At 40.2% G+C, this 24,860-nt stretch overlaps 2 protein-coding genes and 1 non-coding gene across 4 annotated transcripts in view; 2 read left to right on the top strand and 1 right to left on the bottom strand.

Moving 5' to 3' along the window:
* The first annotated feature begins 700 nt into the window (after positions 1–700).
* On the top strand, positions 701–3,935 carry cln8 (CLN8 transmembrane ER and ERGIC protein). Its single transcript, XM_028396494.1, has 3 exons — positions 701–842; positions 1,125–1,743; positions 2,044–3,935. The coding sequence occupies exons 2-3, from the start codon at positions 1,204–1,206 to the stop codon at positions 2,368–2,370; spliced, it is 867 nt and encodes a 288-aa protein (XP_028252295.1). The 5' UTR covers positions 701–842; positions 1,125–1,203; the 3' UTR covers positions 2,371–3,935.
* Positions 3,936–4,521: 586 nt separating this feature from the next.
* The window catches only part of arhgef10 (Rho guanine nucleotide exchange factor (GEF) 10), a 35,635-nt gene continuing 15,296 nt past the window's right edge, over positions 4,522–24,860 (top strand). Inside the window, exons 1-19 of one of the 2 annotated variants that reach the window (XM_028395853.1) lie at positions 4,522–4,688; positions 10,659–10,768; positions 13,757–14,137; positions 14,600–14,935; positions 15,762–15,801; positions 15,922–16,010; positions 16,302–16,358; positions 16,712–16,899; positions 17,416–17,532; positions 18,152–18,263; positions 18,417–18,529; positions 18,615–18,692; positions 18,771–18,950; positions 19,109–19,225; positions 19,536–19,628; positions 20,051–20,221; positions 20,841–20,986; positions 21,517–21,701; positions 24,455–24,570. In XM_028395853.1, the coding sequence (XP_028251654.1) occupies positions 10,732–10,768; positions 13,757–14,137; positions 14,600–14,935; positions 15,762–15,801; positions 15,922–16,010; positions 16,302–16,358; positions 16,712–16,899; positions 17,416–17,532; positions 18,152–18,263; positions 18,417–18,529; positions 18,615–18,692; positions 18,771–18,950; positions 19,109–19,225; positions 19,536–19,628; positions 20,051–20,221; positions 20,841–20,986; positions 21,517–21,701; positions 24,455–24,570 (2,556 nt within the window). In that variant the 5' untranslated portion in view covers positions 4,522–4,688; positions 10,659–10,731. The remainder of the gene's footprint in view (positions 4,689–10,658; positions 10,769–13,756; positions 14,138–14,599; positions 14,936–15,761; positions 15,802–15,921; positions 16,011–16,301; positions 16,359–16,711; positions 16,900–17,415; positions 17,533–18,151; positions 18,264–18,416; positions 18,530–18,614; positions 18,693–18,770; positions 18,951–19,108; positions 19,226–19,535; positions 19,629–20,050; positions 20,222–20,840; positions 20,987–21,516; positions 21,702–24,454; positions 24,571–24,860) is intronic. The other variant, XM_028395854.1, reaches the window with a different exon arrangement.
* On the bottom strand, positions 12,610–12,682 carry trnaf-gaa (transfer RNA phenylalanine (anticodon GAA)). The gene has a single exon. It is a non-coding gene; the product is annotated as a tRNA-Phe (tRNA).

The following is a 24,860-nucleotide window of genomic DNA, read 5'->3' as shown; positions in this document are numbered from 1 at the left end:
TGGAAGATTTTGCCTCTTTGAGTAGTTTGATCATTGCTTAAGTCATCAGATGTAAATAATTCTGCAATTAAATTTTTTGGAGAAAAAGTTTGGACATTTTTTGTCTGTGTCATGCTTTCACTCTCTCCCTTTTGAATGTGCAAAATATTCATACACTACTTGTGTAATGTTAGGAACCTATATTTGTTGTATATTTGTTTTATTTTTTAAGACATGACATTAATAAGGGTTAAAGCAGCTTTATGCTTACTCTTATCAGAATGTTAAAATTTGGCCAATTTCGCTCAAACCCAGATTTACGATACAAGGTTGCCCCCTGCTGGACAAACACAAATACGCATTTAAATAACCGATTTAAGAGCTATATTTCTCAAAGCAGTATTTAATGTCTTTTTAAGATTATAAACGTTATTTTTTTTCAAATAATTTGTTTGACAAGTTTTTGACATGTTCTATAGTGTGAATAGACAAAAAAACCTTATAAATATACACACCGCTCATTATTGTTAATGTGTATTCTGTATTTAGGTCAAATTGTCTTGGTTCTGTTGTCAGTCTGGTTTATGTGGCTCTTGTTACAACCCCTCTGTAACTACAAATGTCTGGCAAACACAGAGACAACCAATAAGATTCTGCCTCTGAGTAATGCTGACCAATCGGATGTCCGGAAGTTAAAACGAGGCGTGACTTCCTGTTTGGATGTCATGTGATCAAATTGGAGTCGTATGATGTGAGTGTTCCTGTTGTAGCTTCTTGGAGTGATAACACAGAGACACTGCGTTCAGCAGCAACACTTCTGCACCGTATAACGAGGATATAAAGGTTCTGGCTGTACGTTTGTGGTGAGTAAACATGTTAATGCTTTTGTTAGCTACGTGCCACACTTGGTTGTGTTTCTTTGGTGTTTAGGTTTAAGCTTTGCTCTGAGTCACCGTGTTTTTGAGTGACTGGAAGTTTTGTTTGTGTTTTTAATGAGTAACCACAGGACGTATCGGGGCCTTTAAAACCTTTAAACTATATCACCGGCGAGTTTTACCAAAATATAACGTTATAGAATTAGGTGTTATAATATTTTTGTTTGTAATTGACTAATATCTGAGTGATGTGTGTCATTTCTTTATCAGCTCTTAATTGGACCTACACATAATGCGTGTACCAGCTGCTCTTCACACCGTCTTCCACAGCTAACGTCCTCCCAACACCATGATGTCTGAGCAGCAGCCCAGCTCTCCACCTCAGCCTAGTGCTGAATACTTTTCATGGGACTATCGCCTCCAGCTTATCGGCCTGGGGTTTGGCTTCTATTCTGCAGTGTTTCTCCTCTCCCACCTCCTCTCTGTGGCTCTGTCCCGCACATACAACTCCCTCCTAACTAAGGAGAAGGTTTTCTGGAACCTTGCAGCCACTCGGGCTGTGTTTGGCATCCAGAGTAGTGTAGCTGGCCTTCGGGCCCTGACTGAGGACTCTGCATTAACCAGAGACAGAGTGAGGGGCCAAGAAGACTGGTCATGGTTTAATGTCCTCACAGCCACAGGATTCTTCTTGTTTGAGAACGTAGCTCTTCACGCTTCCAGTGTGGTATTTTGGTCATTTGACCTCCCACTGGCTACACATCATTTCTTCGCCCTGACAGGATATGTAGGGGCTGTGGTGTGGGATTCCATGGGCCACTTCCTACCGATGGTCACACTCCTGCTGGAGATGAGTACTCCATTCACCTGTATATCCTGGATGCTACTAAAGGTAGAAACTTTTGTATCTTTATTTTCAGCAAAAGTGTCCTAAATCACATCATTAGTGTCTTCACGTGCTGATGCTTGTCTAGAGTTTACTGGAAGTATCACCAAGTTTCAGTTCCTCTTAGGTCTTTTGCACCTTATGATTTGTCAACAGATAACATTTGGTATTCTTAGAAAGAGGAAGTTCTGTTTTTAAAAAAAGACAGACAGACATACAACTTTCTCTGTTACTCCTACTGAAAGATTTGACTCGAGTCATGTCCATGTTCCAACGATTGTCTCTCTTTATCTCCTTCTTCAATAGGCTGGCTGGGCACGTACTCTGTTCTGGAAAGCCAACCAGTGGGTGATGATCCACATGTTCCACTGTCGCATGGTACTCACTTACTACATGTGGTGGGTAACCTTGACTAACATGAGAGAGTTCACCACCTATGTGGCCATGGTCCCACTTGTGCAATTCATGATTGGCCTCGCTCTGCTCACGTTTATCATCAACCCCATTTGGACGCACAAGAAGACCATGCAGCTGCTGAATCCTGTGGACTGGAACTTTGGCAACAAACCGATACCTTCAAATGGCCCGGCGAAGGGTCAGTCACAGGTTCCTGTGAAACCACATCGAAGCTGAAGAGGTCATTTCTTACCTGTTTATTTCATTTTTTTAATGAATGTGTGGAATGGATTTCATTGGAATGTTGTTAAGATGGCTGTTTTGAATTTTAATCAGAGTGAAACTTTTTACTCATCATCCTCTGTGCTTTAAAGGTTACATGTTTGGTTCTGTCACACTGTACAACCCCTTCCCTCAGATTTAGTTTTTATTTTTTATCTTCATTTTAATTATTTTTTCTGGTTAGCTTATAAAACAATTGGTGTGGTTTTGTGTGGCAGTGGAATGTGGCTCTGCCCATTTGCATCTCCCACAACACACACTGTTGTGAAATATCTACTTTAGTTGTCATATGATAATGAAAGATTTGTCAGAGCACTTTGTTGAAGCCATTTAATGACACCAGCTCATAAATCAGTCTTCCTCATTTGGAGGAATCATAAGCTTAGCAAAATTGATAATGCACATCCACAGTGTTTGGACTTCATGTGTGCAGTAGTTGACATGATGTGTGCCAGGGCAAAGTGATGTTGGAGACATAGGAAGAATTTAGTAGGTTTACATGCATATACGGAAAATAACAATATTCACACAGTTCTTGTGCACAGTAAATTCAGATCAGATATACAGGCCTTATTCTGAACACTGATATTCAGGTTTTAGGATCATATATACGTGTATACAGCACGTATTTGTTTGTTTGTTTTTACTGCAGTCAGCTGTGTTGGGTAGTTTATATTTTTTTAGTATTTTAAACGTAGTAGTAGAAATATGTCTTTTATTTTGAATTTGTGCATGTTAGCGTGGTCAGTGTTTTCTTTTTGAATGCCACCAAACAATTGTAATTTGAAGAATGCAGCCTTTGTCTCACACACAGCTCCACAAATGTGACAAGTGATTGGTCAGAGTAAGCTGTAAAACTGAATTAAGTTTAAAGAATGAACTTTTATCAGTTTAGTCTTTGGATATTAACCAATTCATGAGCCACATTTTTGGGCTGTGAGTCTCCGTCAGCAAAAAGGAAAACGGTTATCTTGGTTGTGACAGAAAAGGCTCAGGAATGGTCCACTTCACAAAGGCGGTATTGTTCAGCATGCAGATACAATGTGACAAACTGAAGCAGTGTTGACAGAGAATAACTAAGTTACATTTTAACCACGGGGTATTGTAGTATTATAGGCAAGCAGATGAAAGCTCGGCCTCTTATGTTGAGGTTATGTATTGTCATAATTTGTACTGACTTGCTAAAAACATTCAGATCCTTCATAATTTCTTTTTCAAGACATTTCATTGTATGGATTTGCAAACAGCTGTTTGGATGCTACACAGAAAGCTACACTTCATCTCACCTACTATTTATATCATTTTAGCTGCACTTAACTAAAGTTACTGAATCTGCATAAACAGGGAATATGTGTTTGTACACACAATAATAACCAAATGAGCAAAATAAGAATCCATTTTAATCACCTCACTGTACATTTGTTCTCCATTTTAATACAAAATCCACGTTACATAATATTGGATTCTTACTTTGCATGATTTGCCCCTATAAGTGCCCTATAATAAATGATTCAGTGTCATGTGTGTAGTAACAAATGCTTTCATTTAAAGAATAAATCCTTTCTCACATACTGTGTGTCTTAGTTTTGTTTATAGTTTAATTTAATGCTGTCCAGCTACCAGCAGAGGGCACAATAGGAATAATAATATCCTCTATATTTTTGATATTGCATTACATTCATGAGTTTGCATATTTTATTACTATGCTGTTTTTTTAATTTACAGATGAAGCTAAAATCTTTTAAGCAAGTGAAGATAAGCAGATTAAATGGATAACAAACCCTATTAATTAATCCTGTTTTAAGACACTGAACAGATATTGATTAAAAAATACCCAGAATCTTAATTATCCAGTGTTTTAGATTCAAGTTCAAAAGGGATAATACACAAAACTTTAATTCAGCATCATCTCCGGACAGCTGTTTCAAGGGGAGCCACCTCACACGTCACGTGGTCCGTCTGCTGGAACTCCTCAGTGGGAAACATCCTACCGGAGGAGCCGTGGAGTTTTGACTGACGTCCTATACAGCCAATCAGAACTCGCTCTACTCTGTTTGGTGTCCAATCAGCTCTATAGAGGAGGGTAGAGGGTTTTCATGGATGGAATCTGCCTTGCATCGAAGTGAGTCATGTTAAAAGAAGAACGAAAACTGGATGTGTTTTGATGCGTGTTTTTTAGTGGTGTTGAAGTCAGATATGTGTTACGTTCAACACTTTGCAAGGTGTTACTGAGGTGGAAAAATAAATTTCATCCGGAGAAAAGGCAGAAAATGGTGAGTTAAGGATATTTTGTGAAGTTTCTAACAAAGTTTTAAATATCTCTGACATATGTTTTATGCTAGTTGTTCATACAGGTGAGCAGTGACAGGGAGCTAAATATTCATGGAGAAAACGTGTACATTGTTCTTTTAGCGTGTAATAGTGACTTAATTGAATTTATAAAAAAGTGTATTGGGATATGGCTATAACGTGGCGCCCTTGCTAACATTGTGAAGTTGCCAACACTGTGAATCTGCTATTGCACAGTGACAGTGAGTATTCCTGCGAGTTTATGTTAATTAGTCCGTTCTAATCTCGAAATCTTTCCCTTTCAGGAACAGCTAAAACCTTTTTTCTGTATGGTTTGTTCAACTTGTTTCAGTCTCTCACTTGGCTTATCACAATTTTCAGAGATGTCTTTTTCCAGAGGATGGTTTGCAAGTACAAGAAAGACTAACTAAAACTAACAAGTGAAGTAAATAACTAGCTTCACTGACCAAAACTTAAATAAAGTAATGGAATTTGGTGAGGACTTAACACACCTAAAATAAATAGGAGCTGAGGAAGTGTTCTTGAGCTGCGACAGTCAACTACAAATTCGAGTAGTCATGCATAGCATTCCTCAGTGAAAGCACTGCACAGCTTCAGTCAACTGGAAGATCAGTCTAAACAGGTAGCAAACCCATAATTTAATTATACTTCCTTTGTTGTTGCCTTTCTGCACCACAAAAGGATCTTTTTTTCTTAATCTTCAAAAGATAAATACATTTGATCTTCATTTATATTGTCTGTTGAGATGCATGTCCAGTTCACTCAGCCAGCACAGGGGTGAGTTGGAACATTCAGTCTCACACATGCATACAAGTGCACACTCTGGTAATTTGTTTGGCAAATACCCAGGGTGGCCTGGTTGCAAACACAGATGCTTAATACCTCCCCCCATTGTAATAGTAGCTTTAGGAGGCTGTCAAGAGAACACGAATCACTTTATTTCTTGCTCTTCTGTCACTCCAGTTGCTTAGAGTAAAATGTATAGGCAGAGAATAATATCTGTTATGTAGGTGAGGCATTATTTTGCACCAACATTATCTCATGTTATTGTGATAGTCTGTGACCACAGATGTTTTTTACTGGAGGAATACCAGGAATTGATAATTTCTAAAGTAGTTGTGACTGTGACGAGGCAGTAACACTGCTTTGGCAAACGGAGCTTGTGGAAATGCTGTCTGTTTGCCGTGACCTAAGCCTGGGGTACCAGAGTACACAGAGAAGCATACCATTCATTTTTAGAAAGACAGTTATGGAGTCACTGTCCACCCACCAACTGGCCAACAATCCACTGAGATAAGACACGGATTAGCAGCATAGTTCAGCAACAGCTGGGAGAGAAAAGCCACTGCTCTTCTGCAGGTGGATGTGAGAAAATCACATAACACCCAGCGTGGAATATCCACTGGGAATATGTGTAAATTTAGAGCCAGAGATGACCTAAGAATATTGTGGTGAAATGGTATGTGGAATGCCTAATCCTTTTATTAATGTGCCCATGTTCACACCATGCCCTTCTGAATGGAGCTACAGATAAGCGCTTACCGGTACATTCCTAGCTGAACCACGATGAGTGGAGCTCAGGGTCAGTGGCAATCCTGACATCTGGGGCAGCCTCCGCCCGTTTGAAGTCAGTTTGTAAACTGGTACTCTGATGATCAAGAGTTTTGCGGTTTCCTGTGGTCATTTGTTGTAATGTGATTGAGTTGCTCTATTCATATTAAAATTCCTTTAGAGCTTAAATCCAGCTAGACAACAAAAGCTCTTTGGAGCAGCTGCTCTCCTCACCACGTACTAAATAGCGTTCTTCTTGTGACATGATGGGTTCTCACAGCTTTGGTGTGGCTCAGTGGGTGGGTGGAGACCAGTTAGGCGTTACAGCCAAGACTATGCTGCCTGTGTTTTCAAATGGACACCCTGTTTAAAATATTATGCAGCCCTAGTCTTTAATTTTGTCCAGTGACTCCCAGGCTAGGAGGGCTATGGCAATATTTATATTAAAAACAGAATCTGCTTACAAGTTAAGGAGAGTGTTTAAAAAAGACAGTTATATATAAGTGTGATTAAAAATAGTGCTCTCATAGGGATTGTAGTACAGTGGTAATGTGTCACTAAAATGTTGCATCATGTTGGGTAATGTAATACCATGTAATACTGAGTCGCTGTTGTAGATTAGCATTCAGTTTGGACACATGGCATCAGTGCGTGTTACTGAATTGGACACCCTGATGTGTCCAATTGATCACACCCCTGAAATCAGATAAAAATCCTGCAGGCCTGATCATGGAGTGCATCCCCTATAATCCACAGCCATTAGGTGTACAATTAGAACTGGTGGCTGACTTGGGCACTTTTTCTGATGTTGTGGTTGAATTGATTGTTTTCTATTTTAAAGTAAGGGTATAGTGCACTTTGGGGTGGACTACACTTTATCATGCTTGTGGATATTTTGGAAAAAAAACTAATTACAAGATTGGTTGCTGGTACTAATACAGTCTATTCACTTTAATTATTTGTGCTTAGTTGATCTAATCTGAAGTTTTAACTAACTTTAAGAATTCTCAGCTATCCTGTGCATGTTTGCAAGTGTGGTGTGCTGTCAAGGCTGGTTGGCCCAGATACTCTGTACTGTGACAGTTGCATGCCTGATCCTGTGTGGGCCCCAGTTTTTTGGGTTGTGAAGAGGCTGTTGCAGCACTGACAACCAGAGGGTGCATAAAATTCTGTCAACACGCTGTATGCAATAGTCAACAAATCCTGGAATGCCTTTAACCAAGGTCTTGAATTCTAAATGTACATGGTCTAGCAAGAGGTACCTCGCTTCCTTATTTAGTATGCTGCAGGGCACTGTCCTGTCCTCCTCTGAACCTCCCCACAAATACATTACAGTACGTTGTTAAGCCTTTTTCATCCAGGCTTTGTAGGCCCGGGATCTTTTGTTTTTGGTTGAGGCCTGATTACTGTAATCCTGGCAGAAGGACACACTGCCCAATAAAAATGGCAAGAGAGAGAGAGCTGTGATACCAAAGACATACACTAACAGCAGACTACAACTCTCTTTCTCACCACCCTCTCCTTCAGGCTTTTGTTTATGACTTTCAGCTTGTGTGTGGAATGCCACTTGTCATTAAGTGTGCACCACTACAGAAGAATCAGAACTTCTTACTAAGCTTGAGTGTTGGATGTAGAGCAGCACGAGGCACTATTCATTTTAACAGATCTCTAGTTGCTGCTATGGGTAAAGATTTTTCAGGAGATCAGCATCATTTAAAAAGAGGTTAGTTAGTTAGTTGTTTTGATCCCTGTTAGGGTCTAGTAGAATTACAAGTAATCGATTAAAACAAAAAAAGAGGTTGACAGCCGTAGAAGTAGATGTAGGTCATGGTTTTCCGCCTCACTAAGGTTTATGTTGGTTTACTATGTGCTGTATGCAATGTACTGTTTGTTTATTCTTATGTAGGTTATTAGGAAAAAGCAGGTAAACAAATTGTCTGCATTACACCGGCAAGCCAGATGAATGTTTTCCTGTCTGTAGAGCACAGCTCAGCCTTTTCAGCATGTAATGACATGCTCAGCTGAGTCTGTCATCAACCGTGATTTTACCTTTGTGGTGTCTTCCTCTCTGTCTTCAATCATTGCTCTCAGATTAGTCTGTAATACTGTACCTTATAATTGATCTCCGAATAATTATTATGATAATAAAAGAAGAGTGATTATTCATTTATTGTTATAATTTTGTGTTCTAAACAAGAGTTTGTAATCTAACCTAGCTGTGAGGTTTTGATCCATAGTTTAAATGTGTTACTGTGGGCAATGCTGAAACATGTTGGTGAGTGAGGCTACAAATGTAAGCACTGCCTTGGTTGAGTTGGTCATCTTCATAGGGTGAGGCAGGTGCTTGTTTGGTGCTCACCACATTTGAAGTCACACCACACCACAGGCAATGCAAAATGTTTTTGTATAAAGGTGCTTTTAGTTTTCTTCCAAAAGCAATTAAAAAGAACTAAGCTACCGGTAATTATCCAACCCAATCCAATCCAACTTTATTTATAAAGCACTTTAAAAAAACGTCAGCCAAAGTGCTGTACACAGCCTAACAAAGGTAGATTAAACCACTAATAAAATAAAATAAAATAAATATTATATCAGATCAGAGAAGTTCACAGCTTGATTTAAAACCAACAGTGAGAACGGTTGTCTTTGCTTCTCCACTTCATGTGCAACAAGAGAAGCAATTGGTGAGCCAGCTAGGATAGTAATTGTTAATAGTTCTGCCTTTAAGATAACCAAGGATGTTAGAAACTGTTTCAGTCAGTCTGCTTTTCATTGTGTCAGGAAAAGCAAACCTGAGTATTGGACTTCCTTTCCTTCCCTTCCTTCCTTCCTGCTGTCCTTAATCTCAAACAATATATTTTAGTTTAGTTGTTAGTTCTCACTCCAAAATGTACCAGCCGATTTACAACCATGTGTTTTGTGTTGCTACCTGTTGCAAATCATTTTCCTCAGCCTCTGTAGAATATACTGCACCTTCAGTTGTACTACATGACTTAGCTCATTCTGGATTCCTTTCTATTATAAGTCTTACATGTCCTCAGGCTATGTATACTCTACCTGTCTCTGTTAGTGCTGGCATTATCTGTCAGCTATACTGTATTCAGCAGACTGGGCCTGTATGTTCACCTCCTCTGTTCTGGCCTTTGTGGGTGGAGGACAAAGAGGCAGAGGATTCCACATTATTTCTAGACAAAACAAGCTTTGAGACACAGAATGAGTTATCCTTCTTGTTTGCTGCACTCCTGTTGTGGAGATTTTGTTTTAGTAAGAAGTAGACTGATGTGGCTTGTACTGAACTGTGAAGATGGCGCTGAATAGAATATGGGCCATACATACCACAACAATGCCTGCTTTATGCTACAGCATGATGTCATTACTCTGTCATCTGTCCCTAGGAATATTGGGGAGCTGAGGAAGTCTGCAAATAATAGCACAGTGTTTTTTATTTAGTTTTTTCCTAGAGACAATTGACAGAAACTGTCACCTCTGGAAATGAATTTGCACATCAGACAAAGTCTCTGTTGCTGAGGAATGCAATGTGTCATGCCCATGCAGGTCCAAAGGTCTGTCCTGCCTCAGCATGCTAATAACATTTCCCTGGGCCAGAATAGGTGGCTGCTGTTAAGCTAGAATGTCCAACTGACCAATGCATCCTAAAACTTGAATGGGTCTCTCTAGTGTCAAGTTTATTATTAGTTGATGATAAAATATGTGTGGTACTTTATCAAAGATAACTGCTGTGAAAACTACAACTACAACACTGGGTTTGACAAGAAAAGGAGCATAACAACACTGTAAGCACAATTGCTGCATGTTTATTGTTGATTTAGTTTGAATTGACTAAAAAACAATAGTCAACACAGACCTACGGTATTTTGAATGGATTTGTTCTAGCTATGCAACCCCACCCCACAACACTTATTTTCATAATGGTCACTCTTCAGGGTGTAATCTTCCCATTACAATTGAAGCAAAGCCAGATTATACCCATGACATTACACATGCCCACAATTAGCATATGAGATTGTGGTGTATGCTAAAATGTGTTAGTGTCAATAGTCCCTGCAAGGACTTTAAGAGCTTCTTTTGTTTTCATTCACTCCTCTCATTTGTCTGAATTAGTTGTGGTTCAAAATCTGATGTTGACACAAAGGTACCAGACTGTGACCGTATAGCTGTGCCCCTCGCTGTGTGCTGGTTTGATAAACTAGCATTGAACAACCATTGTGGGTGGGCTTTTGTAGACAGAGTGACTGACATACAGCAAGTCAGAAATACCCAGCTCATGCTGTATGGAAACATTCCTCTTTGCTTAGTTAATTTGTTAATAATTCTCAACCTGCCAATTTTGCCTTTTTATGATATTTGTTCTTTTCCTTTAGGAATGTGTGTTGGTGTAGTTGACCCACTGAATGCTGCTGTTTGAAGAGCGTGTGCAGGAGAAGAGCAGCCAGCATGGACATGGAAGACTTTCCTCCCCCACCTCCAGAAAGTAAAGTCAACAAAGCTTTGTCATTCATATATTGGTGCTTTCAAACCAAATAGATCTGGGGACTCCCTGAGGGTAAATACCAACTGGAAAGAACTACAAACACCTTCAAGGGCTTTTTTTCCTTGTTAGCATTTGTACTATTAATAGCGATGCTGAAGTTGCTTTATTGTTAGTGGTTGGTATAATGTCACTTCTGCGTGATACAACAATCAACAATGTTGCATATACATTTTATTCCATTTTTTATAAAGACACGACACATAAACTTTAATATATGGGCTGCTAATAATGGCAAGGTTGTGGGTTCGATCCCCATATGGGCCAGTGAGTTTTGAGATTATATCTGACATACATGAGCAACATGGTTGTATTTATCATCTGCACCCATAATAGGATTTAAAAAGGACCAAACAAGACAATAAGAAAGAAAAAAAACTACCCAATATGTAGTTTATTCCTTGTAAGTTGTCTGAATATCATTTGAACAGGTGACTTTAGACTTTGATGGAAATTTGTTATTTGGTTGCAGTCTTTTTCCAAGTCACAGTTGACACAACAACAGATGAGTTTAGTTTTGTGTTTGAGACACTGGTGGAATCCCCTGCTAGCTTCTGAAGGCCATCTGCTGAAGCTCTACATTATGAGTAAACAACAGAGATTCCTCTCCTCCACACTTCTGCCATACTGTGGGCAGAGTAACCATGGAGTAAGGAGGGTAAAATGTGCAGCGCTACTGTGAATACCAGACAATGTGTCTCAGTTATCAGGCTGAATACTGATGCAACAACACACACACAGCCTCCGGGGACAGCCACAGGCAACAGCCACAGGCCAGAGAAATGTGTCGTCTCCAGCTGGCCAGTCACTTGCTTTGTTGCTGGGGCGATGCAGAAGTGGATTGTAACCCGGTGACTCATTTGAGATGACCATTATGTAACTGAGTGGAGGTCCTCAGAACAGAATCCATGTTGTCATTATGAATTGACAATGAGTACCTCAGCTAGTCACATTTGCATGTACATTTCTTTATGGTAGTGTGCTTTAGTACTTCAGTAAAATTATGTAAAATGGAGTACCTTTGATATTTTAAATTTAAGTTGAGGCTGCAGTAGATTAGAAGGGAAATATGTGCATTTGGACTGTAAGATCAACATCCAGCAGTTTGGAGATAAGCTGACACCAGGAATACTCATACAGCCAGCTACCAATGACCTCTGTTACCCACAGTTGTAGATGTAATATTGCATGTCCAGTTGTGATTTTTGATCTGGACAAATCAAATGAAATCAAGTCCTGCTTCTTGCTGGATTTGTCCAGTGTTGTTATATGATTATTAATATGTGAATATTCATCCTACCGTCCTGACATTCCATAGACTATCAGCAAGCTATCCATGCCTTATCTCTGTGTCCCACACCGTTCATTAGTGCACAGATGGAAAAAGACAGATAGCATCTCTGTTTCCAGGTTTGCTCTTTACACTTCTCTGTTCCTGCACCTTCAGTCATTGGTGCAGATGGACATAGGGTCACACTGTTGACCTGGAACATTAGTCACACTATGTTCTCTCACACACTGGAGTGAGGGAGAATGATTACCTGTCATAGCCTAAGGGAATCATACTTCTATGATTTAGAGTTGTGTATGCCGCTGTAATGGACTTCAAAGACATTGTGTTTGCCATAGGGCGAAGGGGGGAGTAGTACTTGGGTTAAGTTTTAACCTTAAATGAGCAAAGAAATGCTATCCTTAGAAAGGAAAGGGGGTTTCCTAGATTGTTAGTTAAAGCTTTATGGAGCGTTTGCAAAACAACCCTTTCTGACAGGAATGAAAGGTCAAAATGCCGAAACCCGGGATCGAACCAGGGACCTTTAGATCTTCAGTCTAACGCTCTCCCAACTGAGCTATTTCGGCAGTGTGATGCATGGGGGATTGGGGGGTGGGGTAGCCACTTAGTGGTGGAAATGAAACCACACTCACTTGGAATTTTCTATTTACTTTGGGAACACAGTCAGGATATGAGAGGGACTAAGATAAGAGTTTAGACAGTAAGATGATACTCTCAAGCTGTAACTACTGATGAGATTGCTCAAAAAGAATTTGTGGTTTATAGGAGCAACACCATGACAGATAGAATATCAGTAGTTTAGGACACATGCAAAATATTGGATTTGTTATAGATAAAAGCAACACTTGACAAAAGGTATGAGATTGAAAGTTGTTCCGTTCTGTCCTCCTTACACAAAACGTTAGGCCAGCTGGTGAAAAGTTGAGCCTGTGAATTTTTAATCCTTTAAACCCCAGATTTACTAACTCAAGCCCATGCTATTTGTCAGATCAGAAAAATGCATAGACTCCTAGGCTAAAAGGGGAGTAACAGCTCTCTTTCCTGCTGGCCTAATTGCAGAGTGGAAACTGGAAAGATATTTGTTGTTCCCTTCCTGTCTGCTGCCAAGTGAACACTCTGATGTGAGTGTGATGCCTTTGAACGCTAACTATATCTTTTACGTTTACCCTGGTTTGTTTTTGCTATAGAGGAAAGCAGCTGATGCACGTTTTGGGCCAGTCAGATTTCTGTAAGAAAACATAGTGCTGTAGAAGACCCCACCCTTAATTACAAGTTTGTATTTGGTTCAGTCCTTTAGCTTTAACAGTCCGTGAACTAAAACAGACACAGACACTGTGCTTGTAAATTGCTTCTTAAATACTCATTTACCAAAATAAAAAATCTTAACAGTTCTTTAAAAAACTTTTCTACCCAAGCATATACTGGATAAAGGTTTTCTTGTCTGTAGACCGTGTTACACAGTTTAATTAAGAGACAGTATCTCAGCTATTTTTTACTAAGCAAAAGAATGAACTGACTAAATTCTTTTCTAATTTAACTAAAGATAATAACCCGATAGTTATCACTGCAGTATATATTTATAAAAAAGTATTATCAACATCAGTATTGTCAAATCTTCACCACGCCATTTCTGTTTCCAGTGTTGGCCGATGGTGTCCCATTTGCAGATGAGGAAGAGGGAGAAGCCTTCGATTTTGACGACAGTGGTGATGACATCCCTCGAGCTGATTGTCCACCCCCTGCACCTGCAGACTTCCTGGCCTCCAACTGCAAGGACCAGAGCCACTACGCTGTAGGCCATTCTTCCATCCTGGATCCCCCAAAACCTTCCTCCACTTCCAACACAGATGAATCATCAGCAGTTACTGTGAACAGATCCTCCTCAGCAGGTGGTGCAACAGCAGAGGCTGAGGGGACATCTGCTGCTGAGGGAGCTGATGACAGGGAGATAGATTTACCACCGCCTCCACCCCTACCCCCTCCTCTTGATGATGACACAGAGACAGATTCTGGAACAACAGGTTAGCAACCCAAAAGTGTTGACAGTTTATGGCTAGCTCCAGGCATCTGAGAGCCCACTTGAGCCTTTCCTTTGTACAGGGAGTCCTCCGATGTAGGGTTGGGCTCTGATATTAATAAGGTATAATTAGTCACAGCGATCAGGAATTTTACGCATTCCTCTGTTTTGTTTTGTGTACATTATCTGGCTGTTATCCATCCCTCTCAGCACAGGCTAAAGTAAGGCCTTCAAATGGGGCAGTATATCTCTCATGACACCTTGTATCTCTGGCAGCCTGGTGCTGGACCTTGTCTGGCTTTTATCACTGAAAGTCATGACAGCAGTGGTGGCAGACAAGATTAAGCTCTCTTTATTCCCCCTTGTTCACTCATTATTTTATATTGTGCTGTCCACACTGCATTAAAGTTCAGCCTTTGCCCAGCTCTTGTCCTCTTTATGGAACTACACCTTCTTCCCTCACCAGGCACTGAATGCCACAATGGATCTATCAGCGAGCCTCACCCTCCACAGGCCATCTCCTCCCAGGGTAAAGTCAACCCCTATTCTGTGATTGACATCACTCCTCTCCAGCTGCAGCAGCTTGAGCAGCAGCATGGGCCCTCCTCTTCCCCCTCCTCACCAATGGAATCCAAAGAACGAGAGGGAGAAGGGCAGGATATCCATACCAGCCCTCTTGGCATCACTTCAGGATACTCGGTGCCAGTGCCATGTGGTTATGCAACACCATCGGGTGTGCCGCTCATCACACCAACTTACACCACTCCTGTCATCATTCGACATCTCTCCATGGATGAAGATGGTAAAGTGAAGCCTGCAGGCGGAAATCCAGAACTACTAAATTATGCTAAATTATTCATAAAATTATTCATAAAAAAACAACTACAACAACAAAAAGTTCTTTACACGTAGAAGCTCTATTCTTTGAACAAAATGTCTGTTTCTCAGCTCTCAGGCCTAGAAATACAAAGCTATGACACATAAATGTTGCCTCCCCTGCCTTTCTTCTTTCTCTTCTTTTCCTTGCCACAAGGAAATGGGAACTAAATATAGCCTTCCCCAAAGATCTGTGTTAGCTGTGAGGATTTTCCGGTTTCCCTAAAATTTCACAGTAGCTGAGTCCAAGCATGTGGCCTGGCAGTCTTAACCGCCTGATTACACTATAATTATCTTACCAAGGTCACACCATACTGAAATACTCAGATGTTTTAAAGGCTTTAAAAATCACAGAGGTGTGGGTATTATGCAGAGAACTGTTAACAGGCTTTCTGTGTTGTTTTTATCTGGGTAGTGATTTGGCAATGGTACACATGACAAGGACGTTTTGTCGCAGTTATCAGTGTAACCATGGCAGAGCAGTAGGTCAGGGAAAGTATTCTAAATTAAATATATGTGTCAGTTATATTAATGGAAGGATATTTACAATAAAATCATAATAATGAAATTATTCTATCATCACTGCCACCTAGTGGCACATGCAGAAGGTTCTGACCTAAAATCCTGTTTTTTGTGCAGAACACTGTATTTGTAAATCGCAGCTGTTATGCGTGGATCACAAGAACTCTGGCACTTAAACACATTCTTCAACAAAATGTTTGGTGTTAAAAGTTTTTTCGTTTTTCCTTCAGTAACAGTGATTGGCACTGGCAACAACACATCTGCTGACAGGTGAGTCACACTAACATGTATATGCTAGGTTCCTACATTTTTGCTATTTTAAAGTGACTGTTAAAGTGATTTGTTAATATATTTTTGGATTAGAAACTATTTGTTTCCATGTTTTTCAAGTGTTTTCAGTGAAGAGTATCCACCTATTAGAGAAGAGGATGCTCTGGCTAAATGGGCATCAGATCCTGCCAACACTGCATGGATGGAAAGTAAGAAATGATATCTCCAGCCAAAATATCTAGTAAAGATGCTACAGTGGGTGGAGTTCTCTGTAGTTTCTTCCGCACACACAGTAAATGCCTCCAGGGAGCTTCTTTTTATTTTCTTTTAACATAGCTGAATTCTCAGACACTTCCTTCCCCATTCTTTTGAGGAAGCAGGCCCTTGTATGCGCCTTTCTTTTAGGTCTCCCACATTGTATCCTGCTTGTTGTGTGATTAGCTTAGTTATAGTATGTGAATTGAGAAACCATGCATTTATTGTCGTGAATGTTTCTTCAGATCCAGATGAAGTGATTTACGATGACGTGCCCAGAGAGAACTCTGACTCCAACACAGGTTTGTGGACTTCAGATTGCATTTTGACATTTCACAAAGTCAGTATTTCCTGTCTTTAGACTTTCATTTTTAGTCTTTCATTTTGTATTTGATGTTTTTATTTGGTCTGAAAAATGTAGATTTTTTTATCAATACACTTTCACCTGTTAGGTCATAAGCTTATTTAAAGGATTATGCCATAATACTATATGTTTTCATTTTTGTTTTACTTCTTTGTAAAGGTCTCAATGATATAGTATAAAAAATGGCATTATAGTATCAGCACTTTTTTTGCTTGAATGAACACATATTTGTGTTCTAGTAAAGTCAAGTATAATATTTTTAAGCACATTTCCTGTGATTGTCTCCCACAGATCCAGATGAGATGATCTACGACGATGTGGAGCTTGGTGAAGAGGGGGGCTGCAACAGCTCCCTCGACAATGGCTGGAGCTCGAGTGAGTTTGAAAGCTATGACGAGATCAGTGACGGGGAGGGTCGCCCTGAGAATGGCCTGCCCCATGCCTTCATGAGAGGGAAGCCACCCCAGAGGAAAACCCATGTATGTGTAACAATTAACCTTCCATTCTCTCCCTGGGTTACAGTCAGTAACATATCTGTGTAATTACTTTATTAGTTATGTAGTTTTTCTCCACTCTAAATGTGGTTCATGGTGAAGAAAGCAAGATAATTGTTTGTCAGAATTTGGAGAATGAACCAAATCCTCTTTTGGTTAAAACTATTTTAAATATTAAAAAAATAAGTTATTAAGAAATAAAGAAGTCATTGTCAGTTTATTTGATTATGCTCTTGGATTGAATATGATCTTTGAATTTTATCATTTTACCATGTTGTTTAAGTGAATTTTGGGCCCAGAAAAGAAAAAAAAACAAACAAACATATGCACAGATTGCCAGATCAAGGAAATAGTATAATAAAACAAAAGCACATTTTAGAGAAAAATAAAGTTAGCAGTCTAATGACTGACAGACCAAGACTAAAGTACAGTTGCTGAGACTCTGACGTTCGAGCTCGTTCTAAACCCATAACCAGTGATGCTTGCTTTGCTTTTGTTTAGCTCTCTCAAGATCTGACACGCTTGAAAGAACACTATGAGAAAAAGATGAAAGATCTAATGGCAAATACAGTGGGAACGGTAGAGCTGCAGCAGCTCAAACAGAAACACGAGCAGAAGGTAAACTACCTGAGGCTCACTTCATGTGTCTGTGCTAGATAAAGTAGTCCCGACCTTTTACTATCAGTCTGGCTAACTCCACTGTGGGCGTCTTGTCACTCATTTGGTACCTCCATCCTGCTCCGATGTGAATGACTTGTGGTGGCGATGGTGATGGGTTTGCCTTATGGTCTGCAGCATTTGCCTGTTCTTGTTGATGCATCGGAGGTTGTCAAGCTTAGGATGTATTCCAAAGTAACATTTGTTTATTTGACAGAAAACTGAGACACCAGCAACAGAGGTCCTATTCAATGTTTTAAAGTAGTCGAAACTGTTGCATATCATCCGCAGTGAACAGAGGCAACAATTGTAAATAAGATAATTTTTTGTGCTTTGAGCTGATGTCCCAGTTACTGTCATTCTTTGGTCAGCTCTGCTCTTCTGCTGTCATGTATTACATAATCTGTGGTATATCTTCATCCCAACTCTAACGCTGCTCCTGTCTGCCGTAGTCCTGTTTGATTGCTTTTTAGCCATAGGTTTAGACAAAGTAAACTATTCTTCATCTTACTTAACATCAAACCTAATGCCACTATTTAGATCTATAATCTATATAATACTGTGTTTTATCTTATCAAAGATGCAAAAGCTAGTGAAGGCAGCTAAAGAAGGGACCAAAGATGGGCTTGAGAAAACCAAAGCTGCCGTGAAGAAGGGGCGTTCCTTCATCAAAACCAAGTCATTCTGTCATGGTATGTATGTCTTTAAATGGTCACATGCCTTCAATAAGAATCAGTCCCTTTAGCTGTACACAATATCCCTTAGGTGTTTGGTCTGTGTGCCTGTTTATTCGTTGAATAATATTTTTGTCAGTTTTACAATGCTCTCCTTTCTTAATGTTTTAGAGAGAAAGTCAGCCTGTTTTGAGGATGAGGAGTCTGAACTCTTCATTGAGGTGGACTGTTTCAATGTTGAGCCAGTGCTATGTCCAGCACCCGAGGGTCTTTCACAGCAACAGGTAATTAACATGCCCTCCAAAATTATCTCAATTGAAATTAGCTGATAAGATAGCTCTGTCAAATGCCTGTACTCCTCCTGTACAGCTTGTGAGAAGATGTATACTGGGGTCTATACTGGAAAGTGAGAAGAACTATCTGGATTCCCTCAAGAGGATATTAGAGGTATGCACAGAGATACATGACACTGATTGCTAATTTCAGTTGAAGTGTTCTAACAGGTCATATTGCCTGTTTTCTCAGCAATATGAGAAGCCCCTGTCCCAGATAGAGCCACGGCTGCTGAGTGACAGAAAACTGAAGATGACCTTCTATCGTGTGCGTGAGATCCTGCAGTGCCACTTCCTGTTCCAGATTGCCTTAGCTAGCCGTGTGGCTGAGTGGGACAATTTGGAGATGATTGGAGATGTCTTTGTGGCATCGGTAAGAAAATTGTAACCCTAAAGCAGAGCTACACTTTTAAGTTGTGATAATACAAAATAATGCAAATTGAGAGTGAGTTTATTTATCTCTCTACCAAGCTTAAAACACAGACAATGCTATATATTCTTGTAAGTGTTTAAACTTCTGTCTATCTACAGTTTTCAAAGTCCATGGTGCTGGATGCTTACAGTGAGTATGTGAACAACTTCAGCACTGCAATGGCAGTGGTACGGAAGACGTGTGCCTCTAAGCCTGCCTTCCTGGAATTCCTCAAGGTTTGAGAAAAACACACTAACACACACAATGTTAAACTAACCCTGAAATGACACTGTGGCAACACCGTTATGATAAAACCATTATGACCGTTCTTGGTAAAATAATTAATTTTTTTCCAGTGGAAAAAATTACTCCAGTGTTAAGACTGCCTTACAGCTAAATATTAATATGTTAAGCTGGTCAGTCATCAGCCTATTTATGCTAAAGACAGCTACTTGCATTAACTAGATGGGAACAGTAATTTTCCACCCAGGAGATGCTTAAAAGTACAGAAACTCTTTAGCGTTTAATACTCCCTTTCATCCACAGAATCGACAGGACACTAACAGTGACCGGATGACTCTGTATGGGCTGATGATGAAACCTATCCAGAGATTTCCACAGTTTATCCTCCTCCTTCAGGTATAATAAACTCCTGCTTCACAGTTAAGGCAATGTAGAGAGGACAGTGTTGTTTATACATTCACCAGCAGAGGGAGTGCTATACTTATAAATCAGGGTACCTTGTTTGCTAAGCTCAGAGGGAGGCAAGGGAATTGCTCTGAAGGGACATGGTTTCCTCATATCCTTTTAATCCTGCCCTGGCACATTTATTTCCTCCTCTCATGTAGAAAATCTCAGACAAAATATGGGACACTGGGTCGCTTCCTTTTTGCAAGTCTACACATTTATAACACCAGTTCAATGTGTGAAATGTCCATTTAAAGTAGCTTGATTGTTCCCCGTTTTGAGGATGTGGGCTGTATATAAAAACAGAAAAAGACTTAGAAGGATGTTTCCATCATGCAGTTATGCAAATGACTGATTTCTCTCATTTTCATCAGGACATGCTGAAGAACACACCAGTGGGTCATGCAGACCGTCTGCCACTGCAGATGGCCCTGACTGAACTGGAGACTCTGGCTGAGAAGCTCAATGAAAAGAAGAGGGAAGCCGACCAGCGCTGTGAGATCCGACACATTGCAAAGGTCATGAACGAACGCTACCTCAACAAGGTCTGTCTATATCTCTTGGGTGGTATGCCATACTTATGATGCAGCCACTGCACTCTGTTTGAGTTTTGTTTTTTTTACATGTATGTTAAAGAAAGCCTTGTTAGAGCTGAATATGTTCATTGCTCAGCCAGTGTGCAAAATTTTGGCTGATTTTTGATTCCTTTAGCATATGCTGTGGCACTTCTCTCTGTCCCAGTGTGGGCGGCCAGCAGGCACTTGAGTTTCGCCTGTATTCTCCTGACTGAATACCATATTTTTAGCGCATGGCTTAGCACAACATGTGCACACAACACCAGCTTTCCCCAAGGTATAATTATTTGTCTATCTGCAGCCACCCACTCTGGCATCTGTGTTAAAATATATTTACAGAGCAACCAACATGGGGCAGATGGGTTTTGTTTCTCATATCTTTTAATTGCTCATAGACACAGTTGATAGCCATGTATTATACTATTATCAGAAGTGAATGCTTTCACAATAGAGAATGATGGTAAAAATGTAGGAAGCAGAGACAATTTTTGCATATCCCTTCTCTGTGCTTTGCTTGTTTGTAATTAAACAACACTCTGTTCATAAATTACTAATAAATTACTCTGATTTAATCATTACTTTCTTTTAGCTTTTGCGGAATGGCAGTCGCTACCTGATCCGCTCAGATGACATGGTGGAGACAGTCTTCAATGAGCGTGGTGAAATCATCAAAACCAAGGAGCGGCGCCTTTTTCTACTTAATGATGTGCTCATGTGTGCCACACCCAATATACGGTAAGAGACAGACCAGACCTCCTTGCACTTTCTGTCCAATGTCCAAATCTACACATTAATTGTTTGAATACTTTTGTTCTTATTTGTGTAACTAATTGCTAAAGATGTATATCAGTCTTAAAGTGAAGCTAAACTGAAGTAACTGGAGGTAGCAAGAGAAATGATTCCAGTGCATGGAACTGGTGTCCCTCTGGTGACTTTTGACCACAGTGAGTTTTTTGGGTTTGTCCATATGTAGTCACATGCTGCTTTTAACCAGGAATGATGGAGAATCCCATTCCTTGGCTTTTCAGCTTCAGTCCTGTAATTGTAACATGCAACAGCCACCATAGACTGCCTCTGGGAAAAGTACATGTGCTTGAACAGCAGTCCATGGACATTAAAAATCACCTCCTCTTATCCTTCAAACATGCCATCCTTCAAATGTGATTTTTTTTTCTCTTTTCCTACCCTCACATCTTGTTGCGCTTATTTCTCGTGTGGGAGGCAACCACAAGTTTGTCACATAACCTTTCTCCTTTACTCTTCAGATGTCAGGATGGCAGCGGAAGTGGGAGTGGAAATGCTCCACTTGACCAGAGGTTCCTTCTAAAGTGGAGTGTGCCTTTAAACTTTGTGGAGGTGCTTGAGTTCGGGTCCAGTGAGGACATGGCCGACAACAATCGCTATCCAGCCCCTCATTCCGGGGAGAAGGTGGTGATCAACGCTAAGCCAAGTATGAAACATAATGTCACACTCTTTTACTTTAAATTTAGTAGACTTCTTGTCTACCTGTAATTTTGATAAGATAGTTGTGAACGCCCCCCCCATTTAAAACTGAACAAATGTAATTTGTATGTTTTATTTGATAAATACAAAAACACACACTGTCAGGCATGTGAGTGTGTATTTTTTCCTTCTACAACCGTCTAGTCTGCTGGCTGCCGAGTGCAGTGATTTCAGTCTTTCCACTGGGTGCTCGCCTGTCACAGGCAGCTGCTCAGCCACTTTAAAAAGCCCAGATCAGACAAACAAGAGGCATAAGGAGAGCGTATGATTTTGTGGTCACAGCACTGCAGTTTTTTTCTAGGATGCGTTTTGTGTGTGTATGTTTGTGCTGTGTTAATGGTAGTCCACTGTATTGCTGAGCTGTTGTGTGCTTTGATATTGTATTATCCCTCATCTGTCAGGTCAGGGGCTCATGCTTTCAGTTGCCAGTGATAGTACACTGGAATTACTACTGTTAGATTACACACCATAGCTCACTTACTCTTTCATTTCTCAAATACTTACTTTAATACAGTTGCGCCGTTTTCCTGCCAGATGTCACTGTGTCATTTCCATTTCCAAATGAACTTTATGTGTTGTACGGTACAGTTTAAACAAAAGAGTTGTTAAGTAATATTCAAGAGTGACCTCCCACACATCATTTGGTGTGCTTTCACAGCATTGTCTCATGTCAGATCATCTCTCTGATACGTCATTGAACCATATGAGCAGTCTAGCAACTGGATGAGTGCATGGTAACAGATGGCACAAACAGACCTGAGTAACATCTGGTCTGACTGAAGGGATTTCCCAAGGCTACAGGTTCACAACCTCATCTCAACCTGCTGTGCGGATGCAAGTGTATATGCAGTGACCTTAGAGGCCTCCAAAGGTCTCGGTGTATTTTGGCGTTGAGCAGCTGTAGACATTTGATGATTTTGTAGAGATGATATGCATTGCTGCATTATTCAGCTGTTTGCTCTGCAGTTATTACAGCCAACCTTAGTTTGTGTGTGTGTCTGACATATCTGAGCATTGTCCAGGAACTTTTAACAAATGGAAACAATTGTTTTTCACAGTCCTCTGTATACAGCCAAAAAGCAACTTGGTGACCAGCCTCTGAGAAGGCAATGAAAAGACTCTCCAGCATATGATGTCATCCCTTCGCATGTCTCTGTGCTTAGTTCATCTCTTTTCTATGCTGCATAGCAACCAGACCACCATGCAAACTGGTCATTTGGAGATACATTTTCCTGCTGCCCTCACAGCCAGTATGTAATTTGTAGATATATTGTTTGTTTATAGGAAGTGTGTAATTGCTGGTTTGACTGTGTTGCTTCTGAAGATGCTCCAAGGCCTGTTTTGTTAGAAAACTCCTGGCATTTGGCACTCTCACAAAGGGCCATTCAGGAAGTTGGACCCAAATGTTGAAATGGGTTACACAGTGCCAGTCTAGTCTGTGGGAATGGTCACTCCAGTGACGATAGAATTATATTCTTCTTAGGGATTAATATTTGTACTAATAAATACCAATATTGTCCCAGAAAACATGCTATAAACCTTTGCATTTTTAAAACTCATAGAGTTGCTTTTTTATGTATTATTGTTAAGTATTGATATATCATCTGCTCACACATGAAAATAAAATAAAGAATTTCTGTTAGCAGCCTGTTGTACACAAAGACAGAAGGAAACATTTTAGAGACCACCTACAAATTCAACGTTTTGCCATATACAAACATGGGTAAATTTTCCCCTGAATCCCCTGTCAGCGAGACCTTGAGAAGGAGACCATTCAGTGTTGCTATGGAGTTGAAGCACCAGTCAGACTTAGTGACTATTGTGGAAGAAGACGAGGAGGAGGAGAGGGAAGCAAAGGGAGAAGAGAAAGAAGAATAGCAGTGGCAAACAGAGCGTTTGGGGCCAAAAACTCTGGTGCAGTTTAACTCTTTGTTCACACTCTCATGTAGTCAAGATGATTCATGCACTACAATTTCTGGAGCCAGATTTTAATTAGAGTAAGTGGCCTGAATCATTTGTCAGTTGGGAACATTGGTCAACTGACAGGCATGCTTTCTGTGCTCTCAATGTGCCACTCTTCTTAATTTTTACTTTATGTGTGAGACAGCCGAAAATGTCAGACCTTTGTTGTGTGCTGTCTGTATGCTCAAAGCAAAACGTTGTTTTCTTTTAAAGCAGAACAGACACAGTCATCCTACTTCACAGGATGCTTAGGTTTGATGTTTTGAGGACAAGTACAAAATGATGAAAGAAAGATTCCAAAGCATCACACCTATTGCAGTGTATATATATATATATATATATATATATATATATATATATATATATATATATATATATATATATATATAAAGTATACAGCGTTTGTGAGTGTTGAAAGCTTATGCTGTCAAAGTGACTCACTGTCAGTGATGAAGTGTGCACAGCTATCACTACTCCCTGTGGGGAAATCACTGATTGCCTGTTTATTGATCTTTCTTTGTCCCATTTCTAACTGCTTCTCTCATCAAACTGGCCTCATTTGCTGTTGTCAGTGTCCAACTTCCTGTAGACTGTTGACAGCTGAGGTTTTTTCCCTTGTTATGAGTTAGCTTGAAATTCTTTTGTGTTTTTTGAACAGCCATCATCACTACACCTTTTTTGCAATTTATGTGAGTGTTTAAAGAGGTGAATGACTTACAAAATGTTTTGTCTGTGTAGACAAACTATACATGGGCCCCGGTCACCTGTATCAGGATCTACAGAACCTAATCCATGATCTCAGCCTGGTCAACCAGATCTCCAGCATGATCAGTAGCCTTAAAGGAAATTACCAGGTAATGTATGACTGCACTAAAACAAATGGTGTGCTACTAGAGGTAAACTTCATAAACATGGTGCAAGGCTGATCTGATATAAATAACTCTGTGAAACTTCTTTGAATCCTTGTATACCCCCCCCCCCCCCCAGCGATTATCATGTTGGCGTGTATCGTTTAAGCTGTGGAATGTACTGCGTGGGCAGTTTGTCTTGAGCAGACTAGGAGTCTCTTAAGTCTTGATTTGCACCATTCAAGCCTGTCATATCATGTGGCCACACATACACACAAGCTGCTCTGTGCTGGTGA

This window comes from Parambassis ranga, chromosome 22 (genome assembly GCF_900634625.1).
Source record: "Parambassis ranga chromosome 22, fParRan2.1, whole genome shotgun sequence".
Lineage (NCBI taxonomy): Eukaryota > Metazoa > Chordata > Actinopteri > Ambassidae > Parambassis > Parambassis ranga.
Note: the sequence above shows the minus strand (reverse complement) of the source record. Positions and strands in the feature narration are given on the sequence as shown.